Here is a 19,349-nt window from a genome sequence, read left to right on the forward strand (position 1 = left end):
GCACTCTGGGATAGCACAGGAAGGATGGCTTACCATGCACACTGGGAAAGCCCTGTGTGTTTCTCCCCGTCCCACCCCCGCCCTGCCCCATGAATTCCTGTTACTCCCTTAACAACTGAACGTTGAGCAGAGAAGGAAAGAACTTCAGTAAAGGGCCCTGGTGTCAGGCTGGTCTAAATTCAGTCTCTTCCAACGTCCCACTATCTAAACACAGCCTGCCGCATTATAAGAGGTTGGGGGAGAAAGGGACAGGTGGCGAAGTCTCACCAAATGCTCACCAGCCTGAGGACCAGATACACCATAGAACTGAACAGCTATGTGCTCCCAACTATATGGTCGCACTTCTGGGGATCACGACATTGCCACAGGCTCAGTGGACAGCTGCATATTAACATGTTAACACTTCAATCCAGGTTCAGTGGTTGGCTTGGGGGGGGGGGTAACTGAGGACTGCAGTGAGAAAGGGCGTGGCCTCGAGGTGTGACTGACTGAAGCAGCTCTGCAGATGCTCAGGGTCTTCAGAGTGGCTGGAAAGAGGCCATTGCCCTTCCGGCTTACAAACCATTACAAGCCGTACTGCCCTTGCCTGCGCTGCTAAAAGCCAAAACAAGGCCCCCAGACAATACATGCAGAAGGGCACATGAAGCTTGAATATCACATAGTAGGGACAGAAAGGCTGGCAGAAGGATTTGCAGGAAGCAGAGAGAGGGACCTAGGAGATCTTGGTGAAGACAGAATTGGGCTCAAGGTTGAATGGGGAGAAGAAGGGCTCCTCTAGAGCAAACAGAGATTCCTCTGTGGCTGGGCTTGCTCATCCCAATCCTCCTTGCCAACAAAGGATGTGAAATTCCACTTTTTCCAGAATGTTGCTTAAAGCAGTACGGAAAAAAACAAAACAAAAACCAAACCGAACCCCAAACAAAACAGAAAATGGGAATCCATATTTACCAGTGGTGAGGTTGTAAATTAATATATTCATTATGGAAATGAGGTTCCTCAAAGAGAAATCAACTTGAGGTTCCTCAAAGAACTAAAAGTAGAACTCCCATATACCCCAGCTAGTTGTTCCTGGGCACACACCCGGAGAAGTCCATACCTGACCACCGGGGTGTGTGCACCCTGGTGTCTATGGCTGGCTGTTTACTAAAGCAAGGGAATGGAACCAACCTAGCTGTCCATGAGCAGGTGGATGGATAACGGAAATAAGGTACATATATAAAATGGGATGCGATTCGTCGCCAAAGAAAAAGGAACTCACAAAATTCACAAGAAAATAGATGGATTTAGGCTGTGTAATATTAAGCAAAGTCATCCAATCTCAAAACCAAAGCTATACATTCTCTCTCACATGCAGATCCGAGCCTGTAACATGTATGTGAATATATGTGAACAGATGTATGCAGGCACAGAGTGAGGCGGGAAGGAGAATAAGAAAGGTAGACATTAGATAATGAAGGGCAGGATGCAGGTAAAGGACACATTCATCGCCATGGAGGGTGTAAAGCTACCCGTCTTTCTATTTCTAACTCTGTTAAGGGTTTTTCAGCCTTCTGTAGCGGCGAAGAGCAGAAAATGCAATCGACAGCAAAAGTAGGAAGTGAAGCCCTCCCCACACACACACAGCTTCAGAACAGCTGCTCCAACTGTGACGTTGACAGCCACGTCTGGACTGGGTCTGGGCAAGAGCTTGTGTGAGTGGCTGCCGATGCTTTCCATCTGCAAGCTCTTTGAAATAATTTTATATAAAAAACTGAAAATGTACATCACTGCCGTTACAAACGATATGCCTCAGCATTAAGTCACTGTGTTAGAAAGCCCAAGGTGTACTCCATGGTAAAAGAGATTTCTGTCTCACTCGTCTGTTATCTGACATGTACTTTCCCTTTATATTCGACCTTGAAGCCGCTTCTGCTGTGGACCTGAAGGTACTGTCATTATAGAGGTGTGCTTTCTTAAAAATTTGTATTGTATTAAATTTTCTTTACTTATTGTGTCTGTGTGTGGGGGGGGCACATGCTTGCATCATGCGCACGCGTGTACGTGAAGACCAGAGGGCAGTTTGCTGGAGCTGGTTCTCATCTTCCAACACGGGGGACCTGGATTTTGAACTCGGGTTGTGAGGCTTGTTGGCAAGTGCCTTCGCCCACTGAACTGCATACTTTAATAATAAATTATTCTTAAAAAATAAATTTTATTCATTGAAATCATAAGGCCATAATTTTTTTTGAATTGCCAAATACAAGAAATATTCCAGGAAGTTGAGGCTCTTCCCAGAATGTATATTTTGTGACCTTTAACCCTGGTATCTTGGTAACCTGGTCTCCTGAAGTTTGCGGGGCATCTATTATTCAAAAAGTACAAGGGCAGGCATATTACACACAGACCCCTCCCCCTCCTCCCAGCACAGATTCATAACAGTATTTTAATCTGTCTCGGATCGACTTCAAACCCATTCTGCTCTTAATGGGAGTTATTCGTTTTCAGCTGAAAGGTGATACATGACGGCTGGATATTTGATGTGATGGACTGGCTGCTGATTAACTGGGTGCTGTAACATAGTCCCCCGTGGCCCATTTCCCAGCTCCTGGCCCCCAGCAGGTCCTGGAGTGTCACAGACCCAGCACGAACACTTCCCCAGATGCAAGAGTTCCTTCGGCCACGAGCAAGTTCCTCATCCCCCCCCCCACACACACACTATTCTTCAAGTACACGCTACAGACGGTGAGCGGAAGCCACCGATGATATGCTCTTTACAGACTTGCTGCCCATCCGCTGCAGGGTGGCTGACCCCCGACCCCCACTGTTAGAGAAAACTGGCGGCCTATAGCTTCTCAGTTGGGGATGGGAGCTCATGAGCTTCTTCCCATTCCCTACTAGAATGTTGACTGGCTGCATCTTGAACAGGTGTTGCGGCGGCAACCACACCTGCTGTGTGTTCATGGCTGCGGTGGACCCATCATGTCCAGAAGATACTGTTTTGCTTTCTCCTCATACCCAGAAGTACACAGATGGCACAGATTGGAGTCAATGGGAATGGGGACGATGATGATGACGACGATGATGAGGTGAAATAATAACATAGGACATGAAGTTGGGAGGGGTGGGAGATGGAGTTGGATCTTAGAGGAGCTAAAGGAACGAGTTGAGGGTGAATATTATCCAAATACATTGTATGAAATTCTCAAAGAATTCCTAAAAATTCTTTTAAAGCTTAGTTGTTCCAAGTCATCCTCTTTGCGCCCTTAGTTCCATCCCTAAGTGGTAAGGCATTAGAACTTCTGCTAGAAGAAGAGAGCCTCCTTCCAGCAGAGGCAACCAAGATACAGGTGCTACTCCGGGTGCCCATCCCTGCCCAGTCGTATGTTTGCTATGGGACAATGGTACGACCGACCCACTAAAGGCCTCCATCACTTGCCAACCCGCTACGAGAAGAGACAATTGGCTGCTCAACAGTGTGAATGAATGGGCAATGAGACTGAGACCACCCAGCCCAGCTCAGTCTCTCAGAGCTGAAAAGCAAAACCCAGGGCAATCTCAGCTTCCTCGAAGGACCAAAGAGTCCATCCTCTCCCTTCAGCTGGAACACAGGAAGTCTGATGAGGGGGCAGAGGTGAGAACTCTCGTATCTGAAGCTACTATTCATTCCCTTGGTGTGGTGGTGGTGGGAATCTTTGCTGCCCTTCTCTCCCCATAAACCCCTAACTGCTCTGGGATCCTAAAGCTTCTTCTGCCACCGTGAGCTACAGAGCTGTTACAAAGGGTTTGAAAAATCAAATCAAATCGGCACATGGGCTCCCTCAGTCCTCTTTCTTCCCAGAAACACAATAGTCTGGCTATGTACGAAATATTATACCCACAGGTACACAAACTTCCAGCTTATCTTCTTTCTACCCAAGACGACTTAACATTATTACTAAATAAAATCTGCCCAGAAGTGGACATTAGACACCCCCACACAGCTCCCCAAGTCCTGTATTTAAAAGAAAAGAAGGGAGGGAGGAAGGGACGGAGGGAGAAAGAGAGGGGGGGAGGGATAGAGGAAGAAAGAAAGAGAAGACAAGCATGTACTCAGTCTCCTGTATGTACTGGAAAGTGTGGGGAGACTGCTCTTCAGAGTCAGACCAAGAAGATCTGACACTAGCCCCTCCCTCACTCGACCTCGGACATAAAATCTAATCCCTAGCAAGTCTGGGTTAGAACTCTTTGTATAATTTCTGCATGTAGCCAACAGTTCTCCATCAACATGAGGAGAGGAGGAGGTGTGACCACCAGGAAAGAAAGGAACTATGGTTCTCTGCTCTAAAGACATCTCTAAACAGATGGACCTCTCAGAAACACGGCTTCCACTATCAGTGAGTGGAATCTTTGCAGCTAACGGACGGCAACAACAGAGGCGACCTGCCGCCATCTTTATAAGAATGATTAAACGGAAGGGAAACAATCAAGCCCGGCATGGAGGCATAGCTACGTGAAGGGCAGAAGCAGTAGGACTTTTTAGGTTTCAGCCTGAGCAACTTAGCGAGACTGTCAAAAATAAAGCCCAGGGGCAGTGGCTCGGGGTGGAGGGCTTGCCACTCTCAATTCCTAATACCTGGGCTGGGGATGAGGAAACAAGCAAGCAAAAACTGGTATTACACAACAGGGCACGATCTAGTAAGTGACTACACTGCCATTCCTGTGTGTATTACAGATATTAAAATGCTTGCTATGAAAAAATCAGAAGTACAGGTCAGAGAAGATGAAATGTACATTATATTCTGTTATAGGTAAACCATAAGAATTGGAGGGGAAAGATAGAAAGTGATTATCTCTTTTAGGTAACAGCATTAGGTTAATTTCCTAAGTTTACTGTGTAGCTACATTATTTTAAATATTATAATTAAATGACTTAGCACTTAAATTCAGTTGTCCATGAAAAAACGGGTTTTTGGATCCATGCCGTGTAAAACAGCAGGGGGTAATTTTTTTAAAAAAAAACTTTGCTGTTTAAGGCAGGTTTGTTTGTTTTTTCCCTTTTGGCAATTAGGTCATATGAAAATACTTTAAATCTCCATGAATCCTCACAGGAAACATGCTAGGCTCCCAGCTATGCAAAGGGACCAGAATGTGGTACGGAGTCAAAGGACACATGCATGGTGCATGGCACACTACCTAAGGCAAGGCAAGCTGGGCAGAACCGCTTACTAACCCTAACAGGTCACACGCACAGACTCAGGAGCTGGGAGTTAGGGTCTCCCTGCCCAGCTTACCCAGCAAACACCAGCATGTCGCTGTCACAGCTTCAGAAGTGTTTCTAGAGTTCGGCTTCCTGTCATAGCCTCCTAAATCGTGGTGGACGGGCCACTAAACCTGACAAGGACAAATACTGAAAGGAGGTGGCCTGATTCCTGCTTCTCTGTCACTGAGGCCATGAGATTCCTCTACATTCAAGGGGGAAACACGGCACTGCACATGACTTCTTTAGCGGGGGAAACCATTTGTGAACGGAGACATCCACCTAGAATCCACCTCTGTATATACTTTGACCTTATCGCATTTGTCTGGCAAGTATTTATTTAACTTCTAAAAACAATTATCAGTATTTTTATTATTAATAATTAGTAGTAAGTTATTCCTCTTCCAAATTCATGAGAAGAGGAGGAAGAAAGCTCATTTGAATCCATGAAAGTTTGCTTGTAGTTTTCTTCTCTCTCTCTCTCTCTCTCTCTCTCTCTCTCTCTCTCTCTCTCTCTCTCTCTCTCTCCTCCCTCCCTCCCTCCCTCCCTCTCCCCCTCCCTCTTTTCTTTTTGGATACAGGGTCTCTCTATATAGTCTTGGCTGTCTTGGAGCTCTCTATGTAGACCAGGCTGGCCTTGAACTCACAGAAATCAGCCTGTCTCTGCTCCCCAAGGGCTGGGATTAAAGGTATGAGCCACCATGCTCAGCACTTGCTAGTAGTTTTTGGCGAATGGTTTTATGATGTTTGAACCCATCTGTTGTTAGGAACAGCGTCCATTCAAGGGCAGGCTTCTGATGTGTGGAGCGCATGGGAACACAGCCTCTAAGTGTCAGTCTCTGTAACTCTGGAGGAAAGAGTCTTCCTGGAACAAATGCTTCCCCAACCTCAGGCTCCTCTCACAAATTCTTAACCTGAGTCACTGAAATTCAAAAGACAACAGGGTTGGAGGTATGGCCCCCGTGGACTGTGGACTCCGTGGGGTACATGTTTCTTTCTCATCTAGGGCCATGGGCCGTGTGATGCTGAAACCAAGGAAGGCAGGGGCTTTGTAAGAAACATGGAGGAAGAGAGTGACAGGAACCATAAGGTCCAAGTTTCTGGTTTCCTCAAAATGTTAGGCAGGAACTGCTTGAAATCTGAGAAGACCGAGGTACTGGCGGAGTTACCTTCTGTGTTCCCATGCAAAATCCATCCTCCCACCAGTTTAACTGGCATGGGGGCTGCTGGCATGGTGGACACCATGGTGTGACAGGCCAGCTTCCCTTTGACCAGAGTTACTACCTTGGGGAGATCCTGAGTAGGGCCAAGCTGCCCACATGACTTGGAAGTTCCTTCTCCACTGCCCCTCTTGGTCACCTGAAGTGCTATTTACCAATGTGCTGAGTTTCTTCATTTGTGGGGCCCTGGGGTGAGCCTACTGAATGCTTGGGATACCACAGGACAGTCGTGAGTCCAGAGGCTGCCACCCCCCCCCCCACTTCGCAGCATCCGACTCACGGCTGAAGCAAAGCTGACAGCCCCTCCATCTAAACTTCCATCTCCCAAACCAGCAGCGTAATGGAGGAGCCAATTAAATGATTATTAATTCATGTTACTTTCCGTAAGCCAGAGGTTCTCACCGCCTTGCATTCCGTAAACCAGCTTGCCACCTGCCCCAGAAATTTACAGCAATCTTTTATCTACCTCCATTGACTAGTGGGAACTTTTTTTTTTCCTCCTCACACAACTTCTTATTAAAGTGTTAGAGTTGGGACAGCTACACACGGATGTGGATGTTTCACTAGATCTGAAAGTGGCCATGAAGCTCAAGGCTCTCGTTAAAGGAAAGGCGAGGTGCGTTCTCCCCCTCAGCCCTTCTCCCTCGGCTTCTCGCAGACCTCCAACTCCCTCTCAGCAGCGCAAGTGCCGTGCCTCCAGAGGACTTTGTGATCTTCATGCTGTCGATGTGAGGGGAGCTGATCTTGGCGCTTGCTGCCGTTCCTTGTTCCCTGGGGGACAAGCTGGGCTTCCTGATTCTGTGCTGGAGAGCTACTGAGCTTGCTAAGTGGCCAGAGATCTGGCTAAACTCTCTTCCTCCGCTAATTCAGAGAGCAACATTCCTCTGAAGAGTCTGCCTTGCTGCCAGCTGTCTTTAGGCGTGCATGGTCTCCTTCTGCCTCCAGCCAGACACTTCAAGATGCTTTGGAGAGGGTTGGGAGAGAGCTCCAGTGAACAGAGGCAGGCCTCTGAAGACACAGCAGGGGAGGGGCGGCGCGCTCCTGCTAAGAACCGGAGCTTCTCCTCCATGCCTGACAACAACCTACTGGCACGTCTCCTTGGGAATGGCACCCCAAGTTGTGTTTCTCTATAGGAAGCAGGTCTCTGGGAAGCAGGTTCAAGGGTCATCGGCCCCAGAGTCAAAGACAGTGCCTGCACTGGTTCAGCATGCCATACGGGTCTCACCAATGAAGACTTTGTGTTTCTAGAAAGACCTTTTCAAAGAAATCTTTTGAGTTCAGTACGGATGGGCACAACTGTAACTTAAGGAGATTAATTTCTCTCTATCAACTCGGCTATAAACAAGACAGGGCAGCGCCTGAAAACCATCTCAGACACCACCGCTTCCCCTTTCCCTCTGAAACACGCACTGGTCCGCAAGAAGCTTCGAGGACAGAGCAGGTATAGGCTGTGTAGCCAATGCCACTTACGAGCTGTGCTTCTTGAAGATTCCCCAGGCTTGAATCTCTGTCACTGAGACAGCACCCTTCCGTCCCCCACCTCTAACGCTTCCACTGCTGGTGTCAGCTGCCCAGACTCAGCACCTGCACCTACCTCCTCTAGGGACATCCCCATCTTCAGTTAAGCTCAGTTCTCTCTGGTCTAGAAGGAACTCAGGACTTGGCGGATAAACAACCAACTCTAGCTTTTGTCTCTGGGATTGCAGCCCTCGGCTCTGGGAACACCAGAGAGGGTCCAAATTCCTTGCAAGGCTCAATGAATGCAAGGCCCTACCTGCAGAGGCTCTGATTCTGTAGGGCTCTCTGAGCCAGAGAATGCCTTTCCAGAAAGTTCCCTGGCAAGGCAGGTGTTCCAGGGACCACACTTGGAAAACGGCTACCCGGATCAGCGCTGGTTGTCACTGGTAGGAGTCATAACGAATTCTGCTCTAACTTGGATTAAGGTCAAGAGTCTGACAAGCACAGCACACCTGCCAGTCCCCTCTCCGTGACTATGGCGACTTGAGACTTTCGGCTTAGCTTGGGGAGAAGAGGCAGGCCTGGTCTCAGTGCCAAGTGTCTCTGGCCAAAGGTGAGGGATTACATGTAGTTGTCCCTCACCTACTCACTCTAAAACTAAATACAGACACATTTTCAAAGTCAGAAATCGAGAGAGAGCATCACCTCCACGCATTCGATCTGTTTGCTCTGTGACCCAGAATGTCAGGGTGCCTTGTTTTGAGAAATCTCTTCCCATAGGTCCTGAGAAACCTGGCAAAAGCCTGTAGGTTCCTCTCACTTTGCCCAAAGGGGCAGGGCCAGCCTTCCTGCCTATGTACCGGCAAGCCGTCCTGGCCAAAGTCCCCTAAACTTCAACCCTGGGAGGATGTACAGATGCACATTAACTTCTGTTTGCACAAGTTTGCCTCCGGGAGTGGAGATCTGGCAATATCCTGAGCTGTGGGGTCTCTGTCCTGCCAGTAAGCGGTCTCTCTGGAGCACACTGGAAGCCTCGTGGTGGAACGGCACGCCCGTGTTAACTGGTGGATGCCACGGCAGCTGCCGCTTTGTATCTTCGGGGAGGAAACAGTTCTATATTCTACATCAGAGGCATCAATCTGCTGCCCTAATTCCTTGTTGAAATATGCATAAGGCTGCTTAACGACTACGCTGATTTGAGCTCCCAAAAGGACATCTTGTATTTCCGCTTGCGAGACACCTTGCTCCCTCTGTGTCAGGCTTGTGAATGAAACACCAGTCAAAACAGCCACCACCTCATTTAGACCAGCCTGGCTGTCTTGACTATTGAAAAACTTCTAGGCACTGGTTACCACTGGGAGCCCGGCTTGGGTCAGGGACCTGAGAAGTGTTCCTGATTCCTCACCTGAAGCACTCAGCCAACTCTGCCTGCCTCTGGCCTCATGTTAGTTCCTACAAAGCATCCTGTCAGCCCCTGGCTTTAGACATGCTGCTTGCTGCTGTGGCCACAGGGAGAGGATACAGTTGCGTCTGTATTCACCGTGTTCCCCTTGGGCTTCATGACCATGATGATAATGGCCATGGAGAAACCAGAGGTGGACTCACACGGGGTGTACATCAGTGGGACATGCTAGTCACTTCAGCACTAAATAGACTGAGGCAGGGGAATCTCAAGGTCACAGATATTCTGGGCTCCATAATACACTGATTTAAAAACCTACAACAAAACAGCAAAAACTCAACGGAGACACAATTCATGGGACCAGGCCAAAGGTAATTAGTTAACGGAAGTCCTTCAGTCTTCATAGGCTCAAGCATCCTTTAGGCCAGCGAGGGTCAATCTCTGTAGGTTCCAAGCGTAGGTCCCAAAGATGCAAATATATCACACTCTCCCAGTGCTTTCCTAGTTCAAACCTAACGTCCTCGGGTTTTGACTAAGTTCATTCACGAAAGAAACCACAGCAGCTTGGGAATGTGCCCATGACGACAGGACCACCAAATGAAACCTCCCCTGACAAAGCAGCTTTCTCCACGACCCTGCTGTAGCCTTGTTAGCAAACGGAAATCTTGTTCCCTTTTCTAGCATTTGGGGGAGACTGGGGAGGCCCCTGTCAGTCATCTTTGTCAGCACGGAAAGCGAGGTGTGTACGGCTGCCTGAGTTGTCACACAGTCTCTGTGTGTGGCTTGTTCACGGCACTCCCAAAGCTACGGGATGTGTCCACAGGGGAGGTGGTTCCCATGTCCCTTTGGGGAGGGTTCGAACCTGCTCCTTTTCCACGTGCCTGTTTTTTTCCTGGGCCGAGTCCTGATGGAGGAAGGTCATTGGTAATAAACAAACTGCCTTGGCCCATTTTGATAGGCCATCCCTTAGGTGGGTGGAGTAGGCAGAACAGAATGCTGGGAGGAAGAGGAAGTGAGCTCAGACTCGATAGCTCTCCTCTAGGGGGGCAGACGCCTCAGATAGAGGCCATGCTCCCCACTCCCTGGCAGACACGATGAACCAAGCCGCCAGGTCAGACATGCTGAATCTTTCCTGGTAAGACTGGTGCTACACAGTTTATTAGAGATGGGTTGATCGGGATATCAGAATTAGCCAGTAAGGGCTAGAGTTAGTGGGCCAAGCAGTGTTTAAAAGAATAGAGTTTGTGTGTTGCTATTTTGGGTAAAGCTAGCCAGTGGCGGGAGCTGGGTGGCGGAATGCAACCCACAGCACACCACAACAGAGTCCCCTTGATAGGAAGTTACCAGACCTCATCGCCAGGGAATAAGGCACGGTGGTCCCCGCAGCTGCTTACACCTGGATCAGATCCCGGCTGGGAGACTATGAGCACTTTATCGAGGGCACTGGACCTGCAGTCACCTCCACGTGGGCACAGGGCTTCGAGGAACCGACCAAAGGGGAGGTCGACCACAGGGCCTAGGGCGCTGGAAAAGTCTCAGACACTTGTTGCACGGGTTTCATTTTTACAAGTGTCTGGGAATAGGAGCCCACGCGGGGTGGTGAAACCATATGAAAGAGGGTCCCTGGTTTTAGGACAAAAATAAAAAATTTATTTTTTATGTACAGCAATTGAAATACTTCTACTACCCCAAGGGCTGGATGCCCTAAGCAGAAAGTAGAGTCATTTATATTTCAAAGTCCTCATGCCGCGCTATTTAATAAACAGACACGGGGGCCATTTCTGAGCAGTGCTAAGCAGCACACACCAAACTCAGCAGAAGCCATGTGAGTTGCCACCCATCACATACACAGCTGACAATTACATGGCATCTTAAAAAGCACAGGATTTGTACGGTCTTCTCCATTTTCCATATAATAAAAGAAAGTAGCTGTGTTATACAGTCTTCAGTTTGTAAGGCAGGGGATGGATGTCTGACCTAGAAGGTTAAAGGACCCGCTGGTGCGTCATGGAGAAAGCTAATCAGAGCTCTGAACCCAGGAGGTCCTAATCTACGGCACGCAGTTCTCTAGCCGCAAAAATCAAGGTAACAGGGGACCCGAGAAGAATGGCTGTGCCTAAGAAAAGTGATGTCCCATGAGGCACTGGGGTATGTTTAAAAAAAAAAAACCTGCTATGGTTCTCACAGAAGCCCTTCATGAAATCTGAAGCTCAAAACAAGGCAGGGAAGATCGACAGGGCCCCAGAGTGAGAATCACAAGCTCGTCATTTCCTTGGGTGCGCACGTGGGCAGAGGCCAGAAGATAACGGGAGCTGTCGTTTCTCAGGTGCCGTCTTCCTGTGGCCTGCAAGGCACCCAATGGGCTAGGGAGCTGGTCAGTAAGTCCCAGGGATCCACCTGCCTCCAGCTCCCTGGAGCTGAATTATAGCTACATGCCCCACACCCAGCAATTTTAAAACATGGGCTCTGAGGTTCCAACTCACAAAGCCAAGCCCCTGCTGGCAGAGCTACCTTCCGGACCGCTGTAAGGTGTTTTCCATAGCGACAAACAATGGTTTACACCTTCATTTACGTGCCATGCCCCTAATCTATACCTGAAGAGTGATTCTCGTTACATCGTGCATGATTACACACGACACGTCTGTTACAAAGTCGCTTACATTTCTTTGCATGTCTACACACACACACACACACACACTCAATTGATAGGTCCTATCACGGACGACTTAATATAATTCTCAGAGCCAAGCTTTGAATTACTGGAACTCAGGCAAGTCTAGCTACATACCACACCCTAGATCTATTTTTGCGTACCACCGTAAAAATAGTTGCTGGTTTGTTGTCAGTCGTGAGACAGGATTCTGCCTGCAGTGACTGCAAGCAGCCAAGTTCTGCTAAAAGCGGTCCAAAAATGGATAAGAGGGTGGGGGTACAAGTGGACCCTGGAAAGGCAGACAGCTACACAATTTCCAGCCGTGTGAAAACAAAAACCTGTGTCGCCTGCAAGGACACGAACCAGGCCACGCCAACACGGCTCCCAGCATCCCCTTGCTCCTACTAGACTGCAGAGGCAAACCGACTTTGGGGTGAGGTAGAGAAGGAAGCGAGAGCCAGAATGATACGGAACCAGACTGCTTCTGTAGAGGGGTGTATGGTGCTGGGGAATGAGATGGCTCCCAGCCACACAGAGCTGGCTGGCCATTTGCTCGCACGGCACTGTCACCGTTACCCACACCACGCTGGGCTGTGATGACCGTGTTCACCGTAACGTGGGTCTAGGGGAGGGTCCGCAGTCTCTGACATCCCACCGAGAGGCGTGGGCTTGCTGCTATCTGACCCCACGGAGAAAGCCTGTTCGAACCCTTTACTCAGGCCCGTGCCGTGTTACAGACCCACACATTAGCAAGACCTTTGGGAAACGTTACTGGTGCTCTGACTTTAGTAGCTAATATTCTTGGAGGTTATACTACCCCATCAGCAATGCTTCTGCTGGTTAAACATCTACGGTCCCAGAATTTTAAGTTCTGGAATTTGGTTCAACTCAGTATTTTATGGGTCGGGCAACTGAAGGTCAAAGACCTAAGGTCACGCATGGAAATGAACCTATGGCTGCCAACACCTGCTAGCCCAGACCTTTCCTCAACCTGTGTTTCCTCTTAGCATATACCTTGTTTTACCTCCGTGTAGCTGACTGAATTAAAAACAGAGGAGGGGGAGGAAGGGAAGGAGGGAAGGCGGTGGTGGTGGGGTAGACGGGGAGAAGGCAGCAGCCCCTTCTAGGCTGTGACGGATTCCGTTTTGGGCATTGAGTCCCTTATACTGTGGCATCTCTATACAGTGCTGTAAGCAACAGAGAACAGGGAGGGCTGATAATAGATTTCCACCATGATGCGCCTGCCCTGCTTTTTTTTTTTTCAGACTGAGTAATTAGAAGGGCAGTGGCTCCGCAGGAATTATTCATACGCGGCAAGAGCCGTGCACTATACATTTATGTTAAACATGTCAAACCCGATTGAAATCATGCCTGCCAGCGCCGGCGCCCACAAACACGCTCTCCGCTCACGGCTGCCCATTAATACCTTCTCTAACAGCCATCTCCCATAGATTCCAATCATGGATGCTCCGTTGCACTAATTGCTCCGAGTTAGGTGAGCATCGTGGATTTAAAAAAAAAGAAAGAGTAAAGTCCCTTTGGGCCCTTTCTCCAGAAAAGAGAAAGCATTCCACTACAGTTCTAACAGAAAATCTAACAAAAATATACACAGGAGCACCAATTTAGAGACTTTTTAGAGCAGCACCGTGCCTCTGTTTTAGGCTGAGCTGGTGCTCTGACCCCCTCTGCCCCGCCCCTTTACAACACCCTGGCATCCCCTGGTCATCCTGTCTCAAGTCCCCTTAGGCAGACTCCAAAGCTCTGTGGCTAGAGACCATGGTGGCTGTAAGCCTTTCAATAACCATCTCACTGTGGTTCTTCGCCAACAGCTCAATCTTGTCCCCTAATTATTGGTGATAAAAGCACCACATTAATTGTATAATTAATTTATAGCAATTAATGATTGACTTGGCTAATCACAGCGTTAATCACTGTTTAGTGGGGGACACTGGGGGCTCTTCAATCTCAAACGCTCACACTCAAATCCACTCCAGCAGACGACAACAAGAGGTCATGTTCAAGTTTCAAAGGAGAAAAACCACAGAGTTGGACAGTGGAAATGGCGGTCCATTAGCGGACGCTTGGCTTCGAGGAGCCTTCGCGTGCTGCCCCGCCCCACCCCCACCTACCGGCCTGCGCATTGAGTAAACATGACCCTGCTTTTCAACGACATACATACATACAGACAGACAGACAGACACACACACACACACAAGCGTGCGCGCCACTGCTCAGCCCTGTGGAGTTGACCATGTTTCACAGACAGGACCCCAGGCCTCCATAACTAAGTCCCATGACCAACGGTGACTCAGTAGCTAATGGCCTTCCTAACTTCACACCCAGAGCCCTCCTTTCCATGTCCACAACCTGCTTTCGCTGAAGTTTGTTTTATCGAATGTGTGCGCACTGAGCACACAAACATGTCAAGGTGCGCATGTGGCGGTCAGAGTTGGTTTTCTCCTTCCGTTGGGGGAGAGGGGTTCTGGCGATGGAACTCAGGTCAGCAGGATCGCTGGGCAAGTGTTTTACCGGCTGAGTCATTTCGCTGGCCCAGCAGACAATTCAGGTCATTCTGAACATGCTGGTCCAAGCTGGGTTCCCATTTTCACTGTACAACTTTGGGAATCTACTCCTTATGCTTGGGTCAGTGACCATAAACCAGATCAAGTGCTTAACTAAGAAGCCCATTCCTGGCTGGGCGGTGGTGGTGCACACCATTAACCCCAGCACTTGGGAAGTAGAGGATCAGGAGGATCTCAGTTGAGTTCGAGACCAACCTGCTCTATAGAGTGAGTTCCAGGAGAGCCAGGACCCACACAGAGAAACCCATTCCTGTCCTAGGTTTAGGAAAGCAGGATACGGTTCTCAATCTGCCTGTGCACTTCTGTACCCTGCCTGAGCTTACTCAGCCTAAGCGTCCGAGCCTGCAGAACGGCACAAGTGGAGGGGTAGCCGTGTACTCGCTTTCAGAGAATGAGAATGGGGCATGCTTCTGTCAGGAAAGCGGTCTTGGCACACAGGGAACCCGATGGCAACTGGGATGGAGCATCAACAGCTGTGACTGGCACTGGCCACAGAAGCCCTGCCCACCTAGCTGGGAAGAAAAAAGTACCTGGGCACCTGTCTATGCCAGGAAGGTCAGATGGGAAGCCTCCAGGTTTAGCCAGTTTCAGAGTCAGAGTGCCCATGATGAATTCTTTCAGGGCTAATCTTGTTCCTTCCCAGCCACATGTGGCTACTTTGTATTCAATTAAAATGAAACAAAACTTAAATGTTACTGCCTCTGAGTACAAGCTCAATACAGACATTGGACAGTCTGGTCATCATACAAGTTCCTGTAATGTTATTTTGACAACAGGCATCCTGATAGCCCAAGGACGGTTTCATGTACCCTGAAAACAAAAGCCTCCCCTAAACTTGTGGTCCTTGGAACTCTGCCCAGTGCCTCACAGGAGCTCAGGGACGAAACTGCTGGTCCCTCTCTGACCGATCACATGTGGATTTCGTCTCAGGGCCATCCACAACGGAAATCGCCAGTCCTCATCCCATAAAAAGCAACAGAAGACAACAAAAAATCTTCAAGATTATCCATTCCTACACAAAGCCCCAAACTACAAAATCAATAGATAGGGAAGATGCCACTCTCCAGACCCCTCTGAAACATTAGTCTGCATCAGCAGCACTCAGTCACTGGTCATCACAGCAGACTGGGAAATCATTGTTTACTTGTTTGCGGGAGGAAGCGGACCCCAGCATGCTCAATCAGATTGCAACAGCTCAATTTAGGAAACAATTGAAAGACATGCAGACTTCTTTTTTAATTGCATTTTTTTTTAAACAAAATACTAAGCATCCAAAATGATGGTTTCAGTGGCTGGCACCTGTATCTATTCCAAGATCAAATTAGCTCCAAGTGCTTCAAGAAAGCCTGCCATTACAAACTCGGAAGCCACGGACAGAGCTATGCTTCGGTCAGAGGAGGGTCATTTGAAGGTGTCAGCAAGGAAGCCCACCACCTTCTTCCTTTGCTTCTGTGCATCTGGCAAGGTGTGCCCTGAGTCATTGTTCCTCCGTGTCTTCTGGAGGCAAAGAGCGAGAGGCGGGCCCGTTGCGGGGATGAACGCGGACAGGAGAGCCTTGTTAGGGACATGAACTCTATGGTTCTCGCTGTACACCCTTTAGTGGCCTCCTGGTTGCCGAGCATGTCCGCTGGCGCTAAGATGGAAGATGGTGTTCACTCTGAATCATATACACCGGACTAGTTTAATTGAACTGACCGACCTCAACAAGCCTGCCCTATACAGGCTGCACGGATGTGAAAAGCACCTCCGAAGCCGGCAGTGCAGGGTATTGCACATAGTAGGAGCTTTGCAACAAACCATTCTTTTATAATGTGTTCAGCACCCACATGGGATGCAAGAAACACACAGCAAATATCAGTGACCAGACGTGGCTGTATGCTGCTTCTGCTACTTTTTCAAAAAGTCTTAGAAGCCACCGCCGTGGGTCGTTGGTTTCATGTTCAAATGGAGAAAGCCAAGAGACATGGCTACTGGTCTGCCTCAGGTTTGACTGGCTGGTAAACAAACTCCGGACACAAAGCTGACCATGCTCCTGGCTTCCTTCTGAGCTTCCTGTATTAGGATGACACGACACTGGGAACTACTCTTAACCTCTCTCATTTAAATAGGAAGGCACGAAGAGGTTAAGAGACTCAGTACTGTCGCTCTGCAAATGACAGGGTTGTGACCAGAAACCAAGCACCCAGGTCATGCGAACACCCAGGTGACCTTGAAGGTCACTGGAGCCTTTAGAATGTGCTCCCCTTGGGGCGCACGATGCTTGGTGACTGTATACACTGCCTATTTCTATTTCTCACCTCAACAGTTTAGGCAAAACCAGGGACTTAACACAGGTCGAGACACCTCTCCCTGCTCACTGATGACCGCCCCTTCCTCCCTGGTTCTCCCCTCAAACCCTCCCAGGGAATCTGACCCTGACCCTCAGTAATATGGCAAGATCCAGCTCGAAACTCCACAGAGCCTACTTCAAAAAGAGGACTCTGAGCCACAGGGACCGTGAAATCCACCTGGCGCACCCCTCTGCTCCCTCAGGGAGCTTCCCCCTCCCTACGCCTGTCCCCGCAGTCTGGAAGCCTCCCAAACTTTACTTTTCTAGGCCACACAGCCCTGACTTCCGCAGGCTCGTCACAGAGGCAGGACTTCTTGGCCGTCAGTCATTTTCATTGCTCTCCTCTGGCCTCTCTCCAAGATTCTGTATCTTGTTTAAATAATGAAGGCCAACCCCCCAACCCTCAATATGATTTAAGAACAGTCTTGCCTAGAAAAGTAACAAAGGCCTAACCAATACAGACTCGAGAAGGTAAATATTTTTCTTTAAAAAAAAAAATCAAAGAATTATAATACTGAGCATGGTGGTGAGAATTAGGTTGACCAAACAGAATAATTTCTGGTGCTTGTCGCAGCACTTCCTGTTAGCATTGTGACGGTGTCTGCGGGACTTATCTGCCCAGTAAACCCTCTCAGAAATGACTCAGCGCCTCCTCCGAACCCCCGAGCTTTTCTTCTGTCTCAACTCTTCTCTCCTCAGGATAGAGATCCTGTCATCTTGAGAAATGGCCGTTCTCCTCTCTTGGCACTGGCTTTTCCAGAAATAGCACTTCCTGCCCTGGCTCCTTCAATTTGTTCTGCTTTTGCTAAAATGTTCCCCCGCCAGACTACACCGCTGTCCCCCTGTGAAGGGGAATGCTGGGAAGAGTGTGCAGGCCCTTCTCAGGTCCCCAGATGCAGAACGGTGCCCACCCTCCGCTGCTTCTGGTAAGCTTGAGGCTGAGAATCAGGGGTGACCTCAACCGAGATGTCTTTGATGGGCCTTCAACAGGAGGAGGAGCACAAGGTGACAACGCTGAGCAGCTGCCCGAGAAACGGCAGATGCCCGGTGCTCGATAAGAAGGGTGCTTAGAAAAGAATATGGAAAAGAGAAAGGAAAACGGAATGAGGATGTTTGCCTTTAACCCTGGCAAAGGCAGGGGGATCTCTGCGAGTTCAAGGCTAGCCTGGTCTTTACAGCGAGTGAGATCCTGACTCAAAGAAGAACAAAAAGAGGGGACCTAACAAAACTCCCTCTCTGGCGTGCTCAGAGCGCATACTTTGGAAGATGAGCTGAGGGGTGGGTCTGTTTCCCTGACACAGCTTCGTTTCTCCCAGGGAGAAGGCCTGGGGCCAAGGATGGCCATGCATACTACCTGCCCGCTTGTTCTGGCCCTCCTCGCCGCCGCTCCCCTGGTCTTTGGCCAGCTCCTCTGGGTCAGCGGGTGCTTCACTGGGTCCTTCGGCATCTTCAACGGCTTCTTCTGAAATACAGAAAAGCAGAGATGTCAAGGATAAAGCTGGGAAGGTGATGAAGGACTCACTCCTCACCCCACAAAGCACAGATGTTGGCGACTCTGCCCTTCCTGTCTCTCCTGTGGCCCAGTGGGGCTGAGGGTGTGTCCAGGGACAGAGCAGCAGTGAGGCCTGACTGGTGCTAGATGTGTGCCAGAAACTTCCAGGTAGACTCTGAGGGCCGCGCCTGAGCTCTCTCCAAGCGAAGAGGTCACTTACTGAACTCTGGCTGGAGACTAGATCAGACCGGGTGGCCGAGTCCTCCCTGGCCCGGCAGTGTCTATATATGTGCCTGTAGTCACTTACGTTCTGAAAAGTCACAGAACATCAGTGATATGTTTTACTGGTATAGGATATTCTAGAAGCCTGATGGGAGAGGCACAGTGGAATGGCCACTGCCCAAGGTCGGCTGGCTATGGAGCCAACCGCTTCTGCCCAAGGCAAGAAGGGAAGACTCTGTAGTGATGGGATTTGATCCCTGGTCTCCTGACCGCTCTTAATGGGAGTGAGTTGAGAGGAAGACTCAGGGCTGGAGGATGGCTCAGCACTCTGCAAACCTGGTGGGTTGAGTGTGAGCCCCAGATTCTCCATAAAGATAGGAGGAGAGAACCAAGCTCATAGAAGTGATCCCCTGATCCCTAACCTCCATACATGTGCTCTGGCGCAGGTGTTCATATGTAGCGAGCTGCATGGAATCACAACTGATGGAGATGTATAATCAACTCCGGAGATGGCTAAGGCCTGACCTATGCTATGATCACACAATGATTATCAGCTGCCTGCATATGCGTGAACCTATGGGCAGTGCCCACCTGGCAGTTCGGGGTTGGCAGCCCATGCCTACTTAAGGGCTGGGAGAGGTTTGCCCGGGGAGAGAGGAGAGAGAGAGAGGAAAGAAAGAAGAGAGAGGAAGGAGAGAGAAGAGAGAGAAAGAAAAGGAGAAGGAGATAGATTGCTGTGAATAAAGTCCTGGAATAAACTGCAGTGAGACGAGCTC

At 49.3% G+C, this 19,349-nt stretch overlaps 1 protein-coding gene across 2 annotated transcripts in view; it reads right to left on the bottom strand.

Annotated features, from left to right (window-relative positions):
- Positions 1-19,349, bottom strand: part of Zfhx3 (zinc finger homeobox 3) — a 245,418-nt gene that overhangs the window by 27,282 nt on the left and 198,787 nt on the right. For both annotated transcript variants that reach the window (XM_075977387.1, XM_075977386.1), the window contains exon 5: positions 18,214-18,321. In XM_075977387.1, coding sequence (XP_075833502.1) covers positions 18,214-18,321 — 108 coding nt within the window. The remainder of the gene's footprint in view (positions 1-18,213; positions 18,322-19,349) is intronic.

Source organism: Microtus pennsylvanicus, chromosome 6, assembly GCF_037038515.1.
Source record: "Microtus pennsylvanicus isolate mMicPen1 chromosome 6, mMicPen1.hap1, whole genome shotgun sequence".
NCBI lineage: Eukaryota > Metazoa > Chordata > Mammalia > Rodentia > Cricetidae > Microtus > Microtus pennsylvanicus.